At 39.2% G+C, this 13,564-nt stretch overlaps 1 protein-coding gene across 4 annotated transcripts in view; it reads left to right on the top strand.

Moving 5' to 3' along the window:
* Positions 1-13,564, top strand: part of AKAP6 (A-kinase anchoring protein 6) — a 265,979-nt gene that overhangs the window by 41,134 nt on the left and 211,281 nt on the right. For 3 of the 4 annotated variants that reach the window (XM_033061959.2, XM_033061958.2, XM_033061956.2), the window contains exon 2: positions 6,992-7,349. In XM_033061959.2, coding sequence (XP_032917850.1) covers positions 7,035-7,349 — 315 coding nt within the window. In that variant the 5' untranslated portion in view covers positions 6,992-7,034. Of the gene's footprint in view, positions 1-4,895; positions 4,986-6,991; positions 7,350-13,564 lie in introns of those variants that run through there. The other variant, XM_033061957.2, reaches the window with a different exon arrangement.

Here is a 13,564-nt window from a genome sequence, read left to right as displayed (position 1 = left end):
GTAGAATTTTTTTTCTGATTTACCTCATAGCAGCTGTCTAATGGGATTGTTTCCAGCTACTCTCCCTGCATTTTTGTAAGTGAGAACATAAAATTATATGAGCTAGGAGTATATAATTTAATGCACTGTTTGAGGCAAGACTTAATTTTTTTTGTGGTTGGACTGTTTTTTTTTTTTATATATACATAACTTAATATCTGTCTATATTAAGTTTAAGCTTACATGTTATTGCTCAGTTTTTTTGCCTTGTGACATTTTTCATTTACAGTAATTTCACGAATACAAGCCGCACCAATTTGACCAAAATTTTGGTGGAAACCCGGAAGTGCGGCCAATATTCCGGGGCGGCTAATACATTAATAAAATTCTAAAAGCTGCCAACACGGAAGTGAGAGCCCGCGGCAGCCCCAAGCCAAGCTGGAGCCCGGCTGGCCCCGGCAGAGGTGGGAAAGCCTGGCAGAGGCGGGGCCAGCAGTGTGGGGGGCGGGCGGCTGAGCCTGAGCCAGCAGGGCGGGGCAGGGAGGGCGGCAGAGCCTGAGCCAGCAGGGCGGGGGAGCCCGGGAGAACTGGGGCTAGCAGTGCAGGGGAGCATGGCAGAAGCAGGAAGGCCGGCGGGTGGGGCTGCCTGGCAGCGGGGGAAGCCCAGCAGAATCGGGGCCAGCAGCGTGGGGGAACCCGGCGGTGCGGGGGCCTGCAGTGCCGGCCAGGGCGAGGAAACGCGGCGGCGGTGCAGATGGGAGGGGGCGGCCGGCGAGCCTGGCAGCGGCGGCAGCGGCTGGCCCGCCGGCAGGGCGAGTACGTGAACGCAGTGGCGACGCGGCCGGCATGCCTGCCAGCGGCGGCAGTGCCTGGCCCGCCGGCAGGGCTAGGGAACGCGGCGCGGCCAGCGAGCCGGGCGGCGGCGGCGGCAGGCCGCCGGCAGGGCTAGGGAACACGGCGCGGCGCGGCCGGCGAGCCGGGCGGCGGCGGCGGCAGGCCGCCGGCAGGGCTAGGGAACGCGACGCGGCCGCCGAGCCGGGCAGCGGCAGCCCGCCAGCAGGGCTAGGGAACGCGGCAGCGGGGCGGTGCTGACGGGAGAGGGGGGCTAGCGAGCCCGGCGGCAGCGGCAGCACCACCCGGCCAGCCCCGCTGAGCTGGGCTACCCGGCCCCGTCGGCAACCATGAGCGGGCCGAGCCTTCCTGGCCCCGCCCCGAGCCAGTAAAGCCCGCTATGCCGCGATCCTGTTACTAATTGGCCAATTTGTGAAAGCTGCGCACGGATTCTCGCGACGAACGAAAGTGCGGCTAATATTCGGGGTGCGGCTTATCTATTGACAAAGACAGCAACATTGTCGAGGCACCGGAAGTGCGGCTTATAATCCGTGCGGCTTGTATTCGTGAAACTACTGTACTCAGAGTTTATACTTGTCCCAAATATGTGAATACCCTCTACAAAGCTTTTCAGCTTGATTTTTCACCCATTTTCCAGGTCATTAATCAGTTTATTGAGAAGCATAGCACTTAACAGAGGTTTCTGTGAAATCCTGCTTGTGATCTGCTTTTGTTCTTCATTCCACTGTTTACTGTTTCCATTATTTGTCCATTCAAGGACCTTCTTTCTTATACCATCCCTGTTTAGACTCATTTAGCCTTTGGCACTGGATCTTGTCAAAAGCATTTAGGTGGAAAATATCAGCAGTATGCTTTTCAGAAGCACCTGGGGGTCTTCCTGTAAAAAAACGGAGCTGCCTCATTCTGCTACAGTTTCTATGAGTTTTCATGACATAAACATCATGTGAAAGGATCTGCAGAACCTTTTTTTACAATCTGATATCCTAAGAACCAAAGAAATGGAAGATCATACACACCAGAACCAGCAATTTGACTGTTTCACCTGTGGCTTCTTGGATATTTTCTGGGTATATAATGCCTAGACCTTATGGACTGTTGGTTGTTTCATAGTCTCTCCTGCTGGGCCATCAGTTTCAGACAGATCCTTTGCTAAATCCTCCAGTAGAATTTCCACTTTTCCTGATTTGCCAGAATAATTTCCAGTTTCTGGCTGAACACTTGCCTTTTAAGTTCCACATTTTCCTTCACCTTGTATTAGAAAAAGAAACCATAGATAACAAAGATTATGCTGGGTCATTGCAGTGTCTTGAATTCTGATTTATTCACGTAATCAGGAACTTAAATATCTGTAGCTGGATTTCCACAGTTAAAAATTGATGGTGTGGCTTTGCTGCCATGAAAGCCTAGAAGGCAGACTTCTTAATGGACTTTAAATCAGTCACATTAAAAATTGTAATCATGATTCATGTTAGTGTTCACGTTTAATATTAGAATTACTGTGCAAGCCTCTTTGGCCTATATCTTGCAGGAATTGAGGTATCATCCTGTTTCTTATCAGATATACTTTCTAAGGCTCTCACATATTAAATAGGAGGCTGAAAAGTCCTATGCGAAAAATTGTCCACTTTGTTCAGAATTTCTAATATAATAATAAGATAATTGCAAAGGAGGTATTTTTGAAATGCATTCATGAGGAATGATAAGAGAAAAACCTAAATTTGGTCCATTAGAATTCAGTTCTTTTAAAACTTTTTGAAATAGTTTTATTTCTTAAATCAACACAGGAAATCAGCAACAGGATCAGTGTAGCATGGATAGGCTTACTGTGATATTAAATTCAATTTGCTCTATATGTAACTGACATGATATATTTCAGGGTTTTTTTTTGCACTGACATAGTTTATCTTTGTAGTTGATACAGTTAATTACATTTTCAAGGAAAAGTATAATGAGCCGTACAACTTGGCAGAGAATTCCTGAGACTACTGAAGTGGAAAAGACATATTATAATATAACTTGTCTGTGTGAGACATTCATTTTCACTGTATCTATTCAAGAAAATTCAGCATCAATGAGCTCATTAAATCTGATGTTAAAATTTACATCATTAGATTTCAAAGTCAGCAAGCAGACAAAATTTATTTAGGGTTTTTTTGTGGCATTTCGATGACGGAAATTAATTATTTACTTGGCAGACAGGTGGCTGTATAGTGATTACAGCTGATTTTAACAATATGTGACAGTGAGGGAAATTAGAGCTCATTAACATTCATTGGACCCAGTGTCTGCACCACTGATCAATGACTGGGCTACTCTATGGCTTAAAACGCTTAATGATTCTTTGTTTGACAGGAGCTAACTGCTATTGGAGGAAAATGTGGGTGATCTGATCGCTGGCAGAGTGAATGTGGTCTGCACTTTATAAACAAGGGAAATGGGAGCAACTAGGGAGCAGAATGAGTGCGAGAAGCCTTTCAAGGCTTGTGGTGATTGATAAAGAATATTATGGTTGACACAGACGTTCTATGTTTTGCATGAGTGTTAGCATCTGACTGAGTGGAAAAGCAGGGGAAAGTGAGATTGTCTGTGTGATTAGTGGAAGGTAATCAGCCATCTGTTAGGCATAATGCACTTACTAAAGATGAAGATAGAAAACATATGTGTGCATGTGCTTACACAGGATCTCTCACCTTTTATGCAAGTATCCATGACAATGTAAGACTGTATACAAAGAATTAACACAAGGCAAAAAAATATGCTTGATTCATCTATTTTTTTTCTCCCACCAGAAGGGAATGCAAGCTGGTAGCTGTGTTGTATAGTTCTTAAATGTGCCCTTCAGCGGATTGAAACAGTAGCTTTTAAAGTGCAGAAATAAATTGTAGGAGTATTTTTAGAAATAATGGTATCATAACTCTCAGTCTGATTGTGATGATGAAAAAAACGTTATGCCCTGCAAACGTTGAAAGACGAAGATGAACTTTTTATTGATCAGGACATTTGACATTGCATTTTCATCTGTTCACCTGCAAATTTAAAATCAGCTGGTTTGTATAGCTCTTCTGGGTACAGAAAAGGTTTGGCTTAGAAAAAAGGTGGAATGTGATTTAGTATGGTTTGCCCACCTAAAACTATCATCAGGATTTTGTGATGCAGAAGATGAGACCAAGCATAGCTTTAATTTAAAAATTTTGGCAGTGATGAGGTCCTGCTTAGAAGGAAAAACTTCCTTCCTCGCCTCATTTCAAATATTATTTTTGCAAGGTATAACGATCACCTCTAAAAAAATTTAGTCTGTTTTGATATGTGTTGTAATACTTATTGTAGTGGTTTACAATCCACTTTTTGTACATCGCACAAAATATAGAAAAAAAAATACAAAATGCAAATATCAACACATGACCCCAAAGTATGCTTTAAGTTGATCATCCCTTCTTATCCATTTTTTTTCGCAGAACGTACTTCTGATCAAGAACGTTTTGGCAACTCCTAACTTGCATAACATAGATATGTCTGTGAGGCTGGCTGTCGCTGTCCTTGTTGTTTGCTGTTTGGTCCTCCAGCGTTAGGAGCTGGCCCCGTGCCCTGTGCCGGGGGGATTTCGGTGCTCTGTGCCGGTGCCCGGGGCGGTCCCTGCGGCGCGGGGGGAGCGCAGCAAGGCTCTCGCCTTCTCCCTGGTGTTGGGAGCTCGAGTGGCCGCACTCCTTCGGTGCCGGAGTTCCCGGAGAGCGCAGGAGAACCTTCCGGCTGTCCTTACTGGCAGCAGAGTTGGATGATAATGCCTTTTTATTCTGCCAAGAAATCTGTGTCCTAGCGTTTGGATTCAGTCACTTCTAGCAGCAAGTTTCTCCCCTCGAGCATTTGTGAGCTTTTTAAAGCTTTCACAGACCTTGCTAATTAGTACCCACAGTGTATTTTATTATGTTTACAGAATTTTTATTATTATTATTTATTTATTTATTTTAAGAATTAGAAACTAATTATTTATTTTAAATTTTCTCCACATATTCTTAATTCGAGTGCTGCAACCTCTTGCGATGTGGCAGAAAGAAAGTAAAGTGCTTGGCTGTAATAGCTGCTAGGATTAAGGAGGCATTAGCTGTAATGCTGGAGAGCCACTCGTAGAGAGTCAAGCACATCGGAACAAAAACCAGGTCAGCAGGTTCCTAATGGCAGCTAATTGCACACTCAGTGCATGACAGCCACAAGTGCGCTCTGCATGCAGCATGGGCCAGCTTTTGTTTGCTTCTGCAGGAGCATGTTTTCATTTCTGTTTGCTAATTGCTTTAATGTCCTTACTAGAGCTGAGTCATACTGAAAAACTCTGTAGGAGAACCAGGGGTTATTTTTTGTGAAGAAACTACGAAGCAAGCACTGCTCTTCCTGTGCTTTGGTATCATTTAGTGATTCACAACCGGCTGTTTCTCTGATAGGCATGTTTAACAATAAACATGCAGAAATATGGACCATGGGTGTTTTACCAAAATTTTACCTTCAGGGGGAAATAATATAAAGAATATGTTTAAAATATTGGGATAGTTTTGGCTGTTTCTAGATGTGAATTATACGATTTAGAACTGGGGCTATGACCAGCAGTCTCAGACAAAAATGTTCTTACACTGGGTTTTCTAGCGATTTATGTCTAGTACTTAGAGCAACAGAGTTGAAGTTGAAAAATAGGCATTGTAAAGACATGAACTTAAAAAATACTCAGCATCTTGAAATGTTAATTTCATCCAGCTTTACTGCAGAACTTTTTATTTAACACTATTTAATACATAATTTTTCAAAATTTGAGCTAGAAGATTTGGAAATCATACAGCAGGCACTGAGAATACTTGGATTTTTTTTTCAGTTCCTTTGCTTGATTTCACTGATAGGAAATTTTATTCTGAAGTGCTGAATTTATATTTAGTGTTAATATTTAGTATAATTTTACTATATTGTTTTGTGAGCATGGTAGATGTGCAAACTGATTTACTAAGTAGTGGCAGGGAGGAAATAAAATCAAATTAACATAAATATTAATTTTTGGTCTTTTCTGATTATGACAAGTGAAATTGTGACTGGATACTTCTTTGATACTCTGCCTTCAGGAGTAGTCTCTGGATGCTAAGACTCCCCATGAAATATTTAGGAATATAAATCAGTAGTCACAGTGTTGATTTGACAGTGAAAACTCTTTTTTCCTACAATCTTATTGATTTTATGTTGAGTAAGTAAAGTAGTTTGGGGTTGTTTTCTGGTTTGTTTTTGGTTGTGATTTTTGTGGGGTTTTTGGTTTTGATTTTTTTTATGCATAGGGTTTATGGTAGCCTTTTTCATGTGTAATACACATATAATTAGAACATACAGAAGAAGGGGTAAAAAGTAAAATGTTTTACTTACTTACTTTTTCCAGCGAATCTGATAAGTGTATATTGATGACACAGCATTTGGGCTTTCATAAAGCCACATTGTAAAATGATGTTTTATTTTTAGGTATGTACTTTGACCTTGGGAATTATTATATCTGTGTTTTGCTAGAGCTGTTGCTTATTGTAACAGTTCTTAATCTAACAAAACTATTAGAATTTAAAGTTCAAAATGAAAATGAATAAATCAACCAAGTGTCCTCAATAATTGCTTCAAGTTCACCTGCAAGTATTTTGTTGTGCATGATCAATAGTTGAGTGGGCAGTTGGGAAATTTAAATAAATCTTGAAATAGTCTGTGTTTAGACTCAAATTTCAGGCCAAGGAACACGTTCTAATATGTACTAGTTTACGAATACCAGTCTTGTATTAACTTGTGGAGTTCAATAAAGCTCTGACTTTGTCAGTGTTCATTTATTTATACTGCAGTTGTAAAAAACCAGAGTATATTTTTCATTAACGGAAACTGTAATTTCCAAGGTAACTGGAAATTAGATGAGAAATTACAATTGGAAATTAAAATGAGAGAAATGCAGTATTTGTTACTTTTCTCATACAAAGATTGTGTTCAAATCAACAAAGTTATTTTGAAAAAATCTATTTAGTCTTGAATTTCCAGTATAGATTTTTACAGTGAAGAATTTATTTAGATGTGCAGTACATACTTAATTTACTCCATGTCTTTGAGCATTTTGTTGCTAAATTTGGTCTTAAAATAGCAGCGCATTTTCTTTTTATCTTTGCAGCTATTTTTGAAAGGAGAATGGTCTAGACTTTCACACGTTAGCCATGGATGTAGCACTGTCTCCCATGAGAACACAAGAACTGGATCCGGTGCCATCTGATGCCTCTCCCATGCTGATAAACATGACCCCTACAGTGGAACAAGAAGGGGAAGGGGATGTCATGAAGGACCTTGACTCTGGCCAGCAGTATGAAAAGCCTCCTCCTCTACACACCGGGGCTGACTGGAAGATCGTTCTCCACTTGCCAGAAATTGAGACCTGGCTTCGGATGACATCTGAAAGAGTCCGGGATCTGACCTACTCCGTCCAGCAGGACTCGGACAGCAAGCACGTGGATGTGCATCTGGTACAGCTGAAGGTATGAGGAATTTTATATCCATGACTTCTCAGTGCTGAAGGTGTTTCATTCAACACTGATGTTGGTAATGAAGCATGTCTGACAGCCTGTATTAAAGAGTGAGCAAATCCTTTTAAGGGAGATGAGAGAAGCTACTTAATTATCAGATTTTTTACAATGTTATTTGTTCATCATTTAATTCAACAGTCATAACCATATTTATGAACATGTTCATACTCCAAAAGCAAACAACAAAACATTATCAGTAACCTGACTGGACATCTCACAAGTGCCCAGAAATATTCCCACTGATTTTAATGGGCTTCTGTACCTAAAATTCCCAAATAAAATTCCAGTAAAATTCCTAACATTCCGCTAAACGGGGCCACTCATTTGAATTGCAAGGCAAAATTCAAAGAATTAGTGCCTGGGATGGTAAGTGCGTGTTCGTTTGCATGGCCTGGTTTGCTGCAGCAGATGAAGCATGCTTTTGAAGGTGGCAATCTCCAAAAATAGCACAAATGTTATCTCTTCAGACTGAGCTGTCTTCAGAGCGGCCTTCTGAGGCCTGTTTATGTGAACATAATCTTCCTTCATACTCAGTGCAATGGTATTTTATTTGTGTTTATTTTAGGACTGTAGCTGTAAGCTGTCTTAAAATACAGCACTGTATACTAACACTAACCAGAGTGATTGTACTGTAACCAGTCCTAACCAAACAGAGAGTTGATCTTGATTTTTTAATGGTCCCATCATTTTTCTAAAAATTTTAAGGTAGACATTGTCAGCTTTTGACAAGAAGAAAGGACTAAATCCTCAATGTGCAGTAAGTTTTTAGTAGATACAGTGAAGAGGTATTTCTGCAGGCAGACATGAGAGATCTTGCTGAGCTTGGTGCTGGTTCTGATGTGGAATTGCTTGCGGCTTTGTTAGTGCAGTGCTGAGCTGAAACTGGAGGTCTGTGGAGCTTGTGGGTGGTGTTTGCACACAGCTTTGGGCTGGTTCAGAGCACAAGCAGAACTGATTTGTGCCTGCTTATGAAACAAGAATGTTCTGTACATATAGCTCACCCTCATATGTCCACTAATACATTTTATTTATAAATGGAAGTCAGGGAATGAATAGCATTCCTCGTGGTTTTTCTTCTTTTTAGAGTTTGTTTGTGAAGTCATAAGAGTCAATGGGAGTTCATAAAATCCTTTCCTAAGGGTTTTATCTATGTAAACAAATGAAGCAAAGTTTTAACAAGCACATTGGGAGTACAGAACTTCTGTAACCTGCTGACCTTTAGGTTTGTATACAAACAAAAAGAAATATGACTGTAGAAACAAGTGTTGTGAAATTATTTTACATAGTATAATATTACATAGACTTTAGATAAATTTTTAATAGTTTATCTGCTATACAACTAACTAAAACTAAGCAAAAGACAAAACAAAAAAATCCAAACCAAACAGAAAACACAACTACAACTTCATACAGATATTTTTCTTCTGTCCTCTGATAATATTCCTGAGGGGTTACTTCCCAGTGATGTGTGTCCTTTTGGAACTGTTGTGCCCAGGCTTGACAGTGGGCTCAGTGTGAAGCTTGACTATTGCTGAGTAGACTGGAAAAAGAGTTTCACACATCTCTCATACCAGCTTAGTATTTTCAGGCTTTCCAAAACAGCAGGAGAGATGGTTGATTGAAGTTCAGTTTGTAATTCACTGTAACTCTCAATGCCCTTTCCCACAATATGTTTTTTTCACCTTTCTCACCCATGAAATTTTACATGTGGGATTTTACCTTTGTCCATTATTAAACTTTTTTTCTTTTATCTCATTCCACAAGTATCTCCTCCAAGAACACTCATTGTTTTCATCCATAAATTTAAGAAGTCTTCTTTCTGCTCCTTTGTCCAAATCATAATGAGGAAAATGAATTATACAGACCCTGGATAGAAGTCTACAACATAATGGTTTCTGAATATAATTTTCAAAATGCAAATGTAGCAGTAAGAAAAACAATTTTTCATTTTCTCATAGTTGGTTTTCCTCAGCCAGGAGATGTCCAATCCCATTTTCATGAAGCTTTCTATTTGTTTTGGTTGCTTAGAGTGGATTTCTTTCCTCTGGCTGTCAGTTGGCTTGTGGTGATAAGACTGGTTTGGGGATCCAGGCCTTAGCAGGCTCTTTATATTGTTCCTTGGTAAAAATGCTCAGCACACAGATCATCTCTTTCTCTTGTGAAAATTTTCTCAGAATCTCACTTGCAGATCTGTCTGTGCTTCTGCTCTTTCTGTAAACAAGAGCATTGCTTCTTTATTGTGGCTTGTTCCCTAGGGATTTTGGTGTTTGCTGCTAGTCTCTTTTCATGCTACATGACTTGGGACTTTACAACCACCACTGATCCTTTGAAAATACTCATCTTGCCTTGGCAATGCCCTTTCTCAGAACTAGCCACATAGCATGAGTGGGAGGTTTTGCTTATATTGTCGCTTGAGATATTTCCTTGAAAGCTCAGCTTCACATGAGTGCTTCAGGAAGATAGTTGGGTGAACCATAACTCTTCAGATTCCAGAATGCCCAATTTTAGTCATTCATCTGGCGTCACTCTTAACTTAAGCTGTTCTATGATACTTTTACATCTCTCTAACACATTCAGTGTAGCTGTTACCAATTGCACATTTGTTACCAATTGTTACAATTGCAAATATTGTAAAGGAGATTAAATAAATGATGGTTTTGCTACAAGCAAGTACAGAAGTGCTTTCTGTGTCCTTGTATTGTCTTCAAATGCTGAGATGCTTTCATGATCTATTTTGTTTTTTATATTTTTCATAAAATATATTTGCTTCTACAGCAAAATCTTTCTTGGAATCCTTCTGAGGTACAACTTGGATTCAGCTCCTGTTCTGCTTTACTTTATATCCCTTAACCCTCACAAGGAAGGGTCTACTGTTTCAAACTATTGATAACTGCTTTCTACCTTTTTAGAAAAAATAGTAATATAGGATGCTCTGGTGTAATCTTCTGTATCTGAGGTGACTGCTAATTTCTAACCTATTTTGGAGTAAAGCACTCTACCCCTGCTTTGTGACTTCAGTGTGAGAACCATATAGTATATATTGACATAGAAACAAACAGTTTATGCTCTAATAGTGTCTTTTTTTGCAGACACTGATGTTTTCTCTTTCCAAGTAGAGAGTCTTCTGCCATCTTTTTCCAGGATACCTGGGTCAGTCACAAACATCTTTTGACTGGATCTCTCATCTTTCCTCTTGACTCCTACCACAAAATTTTCTTGACCTTTGAGTAGAAATCAAATATCATATGACCAGTATCCTTTCACTACTTTTCCATTGTTTCTACTTTTTTGCAGGACAAAGACTTTTAGCTACTCTTTTTCCTTGAATTTAAATCCTGGTTAAGAGGACAGTGCGAGAAATTATCAAAGCAAGATATTAAAGATATTGAAGTGTATTAGAGTAATACATCTGCAGTTAGATACAGGTTATTCCTTTCTCCATTACATTATGAGCATTTTGAAAAAATGCAAAACCCAGGGTACAGTAGATATCTTTCTTATCCCCTCCTCTTTAATTAGCTTTTCAAAATTTTCCAAGTAGTTTAGTAGGCCTACATTTCTTAAATTTTTGGTTTTCCACTGTGACCATAGCATACCCCTTGATCTGGAAAAAAGTCAAGGAATAGCAGAAATAGATCTGTGTTTCTCAAATGTTATCTGGTCAAACAATCAGATTGCTTGGAAACCTTCAAACTTGTCTGGCAATTCTACAGTCTGGCTCAGAATGACATTTTTATGGAAAAAGATGTGACTTGTTTATCACATCTTAATGTAGTTTATTACAATAGTAGCACACCTGTAAAAGTCATCTTGGTTCTGTATCTCTTAGACTAACTTCTCTCCTGCCTAAGAGATGAAAAATCACTTTGCCCACATCCCTTAAAAATTGTCCTGAATCCCTGGCTACATTTTATCAAACATAAACAGAGGCTAATGCTCCATTCTTGCAGAGGGCAATCCTGGAGACATTGGACATGCTGTTCACTTGCCTACCAGGTCACTGCCTCCAAGGATGAAAGTGATGATCAAGACAATTTTCTAGGTACTAATTAAGTTTAGAAATTAGGTGCAGAGTTGCTTGTCAGGATTTATGGCAGCCTGAGCTCCGAGATGCAAAATTTTAGGCAGCGGTATACTTTCACTGAAATGAGCAACAAAGGTATTCTGGTGGTATTGAGACATCTACAAGATAAATGGCAACTGAGCAAGGTGATGCAGGACTGTGCTTTGTATGAACCACAGAAAGAGCATATATATTTTACTGGAGATTCAGTTGCCTTCTAAAGAAAACTGGGTCAAATTAAGATAGAAGGCTGCTGGTTAGAATAAAATAAGAGGCTCAAAGAATTGGGAGCTAATGAAAAGTAGAACAAAATTGAGAAACAATAAGAGGTTCCTATCTGTTTCTGAGTAGAGAAGTGTGCACTACTTGGTTAGTCTGCTGTTATCTATGTATCAAGGGAATAAAAATAGCTAAAAGCTGGAGAAGCCTTAACTGGTAACCCCAGTGATAATGGAAGATCTGGCTTGCATAATTTATCAGGATAAATGAATAATTAATAAATGTTGCAGACAGCATTCTGGACCCTTTTAAACTTGGACTTTCTGAAGAGGCAGGAAAGGTGACCAGTAAAAATTGTTGGAATTAGTGTTCTTGTAACAAAGGGATTTGAATATTCCTTTTCAAGGGGTAGACCATCAGCACTGGATATTCCATCTGGCTTGGGCAAAATAGATTAAAAAAAAGAATTAAAAAGAAAAGGCATATGTTACATGATAGACTCACTTGAGGTCTATTTATGTGGCCTTTGGAAAGGAATTTTGAACAATGTGTGGAGTATCTAACCCCTCCCCTTGAAGCAAGGGACAATAGGAACAGCTCCTTTAATCAGCTTGAGTTTCTACACAGTAAACACCTAACAACACACTGAGCAAAAATTCTGCAACCTGTGATAGAGATGCATTCATTAGTTCTCAGTGACATATTTGGATATAGAGGTGTGATGTGAATTCAGGGAGTTTGTAGATATGAGTACAGTAACATCTGCAGTGCTGTGAAGGTCTTAAGGTTGTCCTAAAATAAACATTTAGATTGTGCAGCAGTCAGGAGGCTCAGAAGGAAAAGGTGAACATTTGCCTGTGATGGGGAAAAAAGAAAGAATGGGAATTCTACCACTTGCCATTTCTTCTGGTTCTAAAAGAAAAACTCTGCAAAATCTTATTTTAATTATTTACACACTTGAAACATATACTTACTCCAAAATTTCTGTTTTAGATGTCACCAAGACATGAATGAAAGAAAATTTGAAAGAATACAATTACTATTCCTTCCTCTCCTCTCTCTATATTGCTCCCACATTAAAATATGTTAATACAGACTGTAGGAAATGAGCTAATATGCTCTACCAATGGTCTCTGGAGAAATATTAAAGTGGCTATCAGATTCCAGCACAGATGTTACCTATTACAGTGTCCTCTAGCCTATATCTTAGTCTGATTAAAGTATAAATGTTGACTGGATGCAATGCTGTAGTTACATAAATTTCATTATGATGAAAAAAATGTTTATGTCAAGTCATTGGGCAAATTCATTAACAAAAATATTTGCTGAGAGAATGCATTGTGTTGTTAATATTTGTGTATGTGATGATAATAACACATACTGATGTTCAGATTTCCTGGAAAACTGTAGATTAATAGTATTTCAATGCTGTGAGTAAGATTTAGTACTGTCAAATTTTAAAATGAGAGGTCATTGGCAGTATATAATTATTTTTATTCAAAAGTAAGTGATGGGAATGTGTTATGATAGTTGTGACTTTGTTGCAAGAATTTTTAAATGAATATCTATGCAAATATAGATGTGTGTGTAAGCAAAAGCAGACACAAAAGCAGTGCCACATAAATCCTTGCGGTGATTTTTATCTTGATGATTTGTGTGAGTCTGTGTTACAAGGTAGAATAATATTATGTATTATAATGGTCACCTATATCTGATCTGAATTGTGAACTATGATGTTCACAGGTGTTTGCCTGCTTTATTTCAGTAGTCTTTGTGGCTGTATTTCTTATTAGGCATTATAGGGGCTGACTTTGTTGCTTTTTCAATTTATAATTACATGTCACTTATAACAGATATCCAAAACTAATATGGCATAAGGGAACAG

Source organism: Catharus ustulatus, chromosome 6, assembly GCF_009819885.2.
Source record: "Catharus ustulatus isolate bCatUst1 chromosome 6, bCatUst1.pri.v2, whole genome shotgun sequence".
NCBI lineage: Eukaryota > Metazoa > Chordata > Aves > Passeriformes > Turdidae > Catharus > Catharus ustulatus.
The sequence above is the reverse complement of the archived record's forward strand: the minus strand, read 5'-3'. Positions and strand labels throughout refer to the sequence as shown.